Source organism: Penaeus vannamei, chromosome 31 (genome assembly GCF_042767895.1).
Source record: "Penaeus vannamei isolate JL-2024 chromosome 31, ASM4276789v1, whole genome shotgun sequence".
NCBI lineage: Eukaryota > Metazoa > Arthropoda > Malacostraca > Decapoda > Penaeidae > Penaeus > Penaeus vannamei.
This window is the reverse complement of record NC_091579.1, coordinates 18,545,628-18,548,127: the sequence shown is the minus strand read 5'-3', so window position 1 is coordinate 18,548,127 and position 2,500 is coordinate 18,545,628. Positions and strand designations below refer to the sequence as shown.

The 2,500-nt window shown below is 38.4% G+C and overlaps 1 protein-coding gene across 1 annotated transcript in view; it reads right to left on the bottom strand.

Moving 5' to 3' along the window:
• The window catches only part of LOC138867598 (MAM and LDL-receptor class A domain-containing protein 2-like), a gene marked incomplete at its 3' end in the record, with an annotated part of 16,756 nt that overhangs the window by 1,541 nt on the left and 12,715 nt on the right, over positions 1-2,500 (bottom strand). The window contains 4 exon segments of the mRNA XM_070143918.1: positions 515-652; positions 1,279-1,419; positions 1,722-1,860; positions 2,102-2,215. Of these exon segments, the coding sequence (XP_070000019.1) occupies positions 515-652; positions 1,279-1,419; positions 1,722-1,860; positions 2,102-2,215 (532 nt within the window).

Genomic DNA, 2,500 nt, shown 5'->3' with positions numbered 1-2,500 from the left:
GGATCGCAGAGGGCGCAGCCCCCTGCAATGGAAAATCATGGGAATAATCATGGTTATTTTCACTGTGCGTTATATTATTAGTGTTATTTAACCCCGCATTTTCCCTGGAACCTTTCATGCCCTCCCCTGCTATCAGGGCCAAGTTTGTCGCTAACGGGGGGTTTCCGCGCGATAAAATCTACATATTCGCAATGTGGACAGTGAGAGAAATCCAACGATACCAAAATCGCCGATATCGGAGCGGCGGAGGTAATATAGAAAATTACCCATTATTTTTTCAGAATCTTCCCAGAATGAATAATGATTCCATTCCTATTTTCTTTTCTCTATATGTCTTTGAAATAACTTATCAGTAGAAACTTCCAATTCACATTCTCAATCTTTCACCTCGAACAATATGAATAATAAAAAATAATGAAATATGAACAATTACAAAACGAAAGAAACACGGATAACTTTAAATGAATAAAACAAAATAATGCTAATAGAAAGCAACACCAAAATGCCTCCTCACCCGTCAGCGTGGCCTCCTCCTTGCCCTCAGACCGGTAGAAGAACGTCAGACACTGGGCGGCGTTGCCCTTGAGGGTCGGTGTCCTGATCGCCTTCGTCTTGGGTTTTCCTCCTCCTCCGCGGAGCTCGAAGACGTGGCCTGTGTTTTTGTTGTGGTTAATGTTGGCCGAGTGATATTACCTATTATGAATTCAGCTGCAAAAGCGTTTAAGGTGAACATGATAAAAGAAAAAAAAAATTAACAGACATGCCTTATTAAAACCTTAGATATAAATATAACAGAAGATGGAATTTCTCTTTCTTTCTTTTCTCAGTATAACGTTTTTCTCTTTTCACATTCTTTATCCACAATTGCCATAAGAGAATGGTGTGAAATGTATGCTAGTTCAGGTAAAGTCTGGCTCAACAAAAGAAAAGCATCGAAACAATGAAAAAGCTGTGGCCAATCTATTTTTGCTCTCCTCTAACGCCAAAATTTCCAAACCCCTAACCAAATCCACCAGTAACCGTCACATATCAATTCCAATAAAATCATAACAGTATTAGTAATAGTAAATGTAATGATAAAAGTAATATTAATTAATAGTGATAGTAATAGCAATAGAAAGCCTAAACAATAATAATAGAGACCCTAAAACATAATAGTAATATTAAGCCTAGAATTTCACAGTAATAGTAATAATAAGCCTAGAATATAACAGCAATAGTAAGATCGTTTGATCTTACTATTGCTACTATTGCTAAGATATAACGGGAAATCATTGCCTTGTGCCGTGCGTGTTGTGTGGTCGGCCTGCGTAGCTCTCTCTGGTACCCAGCCTGTGCCGGAGTTGTCATGCATCCCACACTCGCCTCCTTGTTCGAATGTACACTTCATGGTGTCTGTTCCTAGTTCTCCGCTGTTCTCTGTATTATCAAAGTCATTATTAGCAGTATTACTAGCTTTATCACTGTTGTTATGATAGCAGTAGCAGTGATATCGCTGTTCTCAGTGCTACTACTATTACTACTGCAATAGTTACCATCAACCTCATAATCTACAGAGCCTTCATCATAACAGCAGCACAAGATGATAAGAAATAAGAGCAGTACTAGAAGAAGAAGCAGAGGAGGAGGAATTAGAAGAAGAAGAAAAAGATGATGATTATGATGATGAAAAAGAAGAAGAGAACGAAAACGCGGTGAAATTACTCGGCCGCAGTTCTCACCGGGGCAGATGGAGGGCGTGAAGACAATGTCGTCGAAGGCGATGTTAGCGAGCGGGTTGCTACCTTGGATGCCCACGATCTCGACAACGAATTTCGAGGACGAGGCGATGCCAAGGTAAACTTCCGTCCAGTTCGAAGTCTGTGCGAAAATAATGTTGGGCGATATCGTAGATTATTTTTCATAAGTTAGACATTTAAGAGAAAAAGAGAGAGAGAAAATTTATTTGCATTAATTTTCCTTTGAGGAATTATTTTGACATTCGTCGTTGTGTATGGTATTATTTCACTGAGAATCAGGAAAAAGTGCCTAATTAATTTCCCTGAATTGCATGCTAACATCAATCTATGCTATTAAAATACATCCCGCTGCCTCTTCGTACTTGGAAACCCGTCCTTTGCCAGATGTTTATATCATCAATATCAGTCTTCAGGTTTATCTTGAGAGTACCAACATCTGTACCGTCCATGTGGTACCAGAAACGCATGCACAAGTCCTGTGGGGTTTGAGCCAAGGTAAGTGTTAGTTGGTGATAACGCTTTGGTGATTTGGTAATTAAGGGAAATTAATTTCTTGTGTTGTATCTCTTCAACTGCACTTTTATATATTTATAAATTATTTCGTTACTTCAGAACGTATTTTCAATATGGAATACATCCTTGCTTAATATACACTGTGCCCAATCTGTTCTCAAGTATTCTCAATGCACAATATTCATTAGACTAAAACACTAATGAAAAAAACAATGAACAAAACATATTCAAGATAAACGAAATAGCGT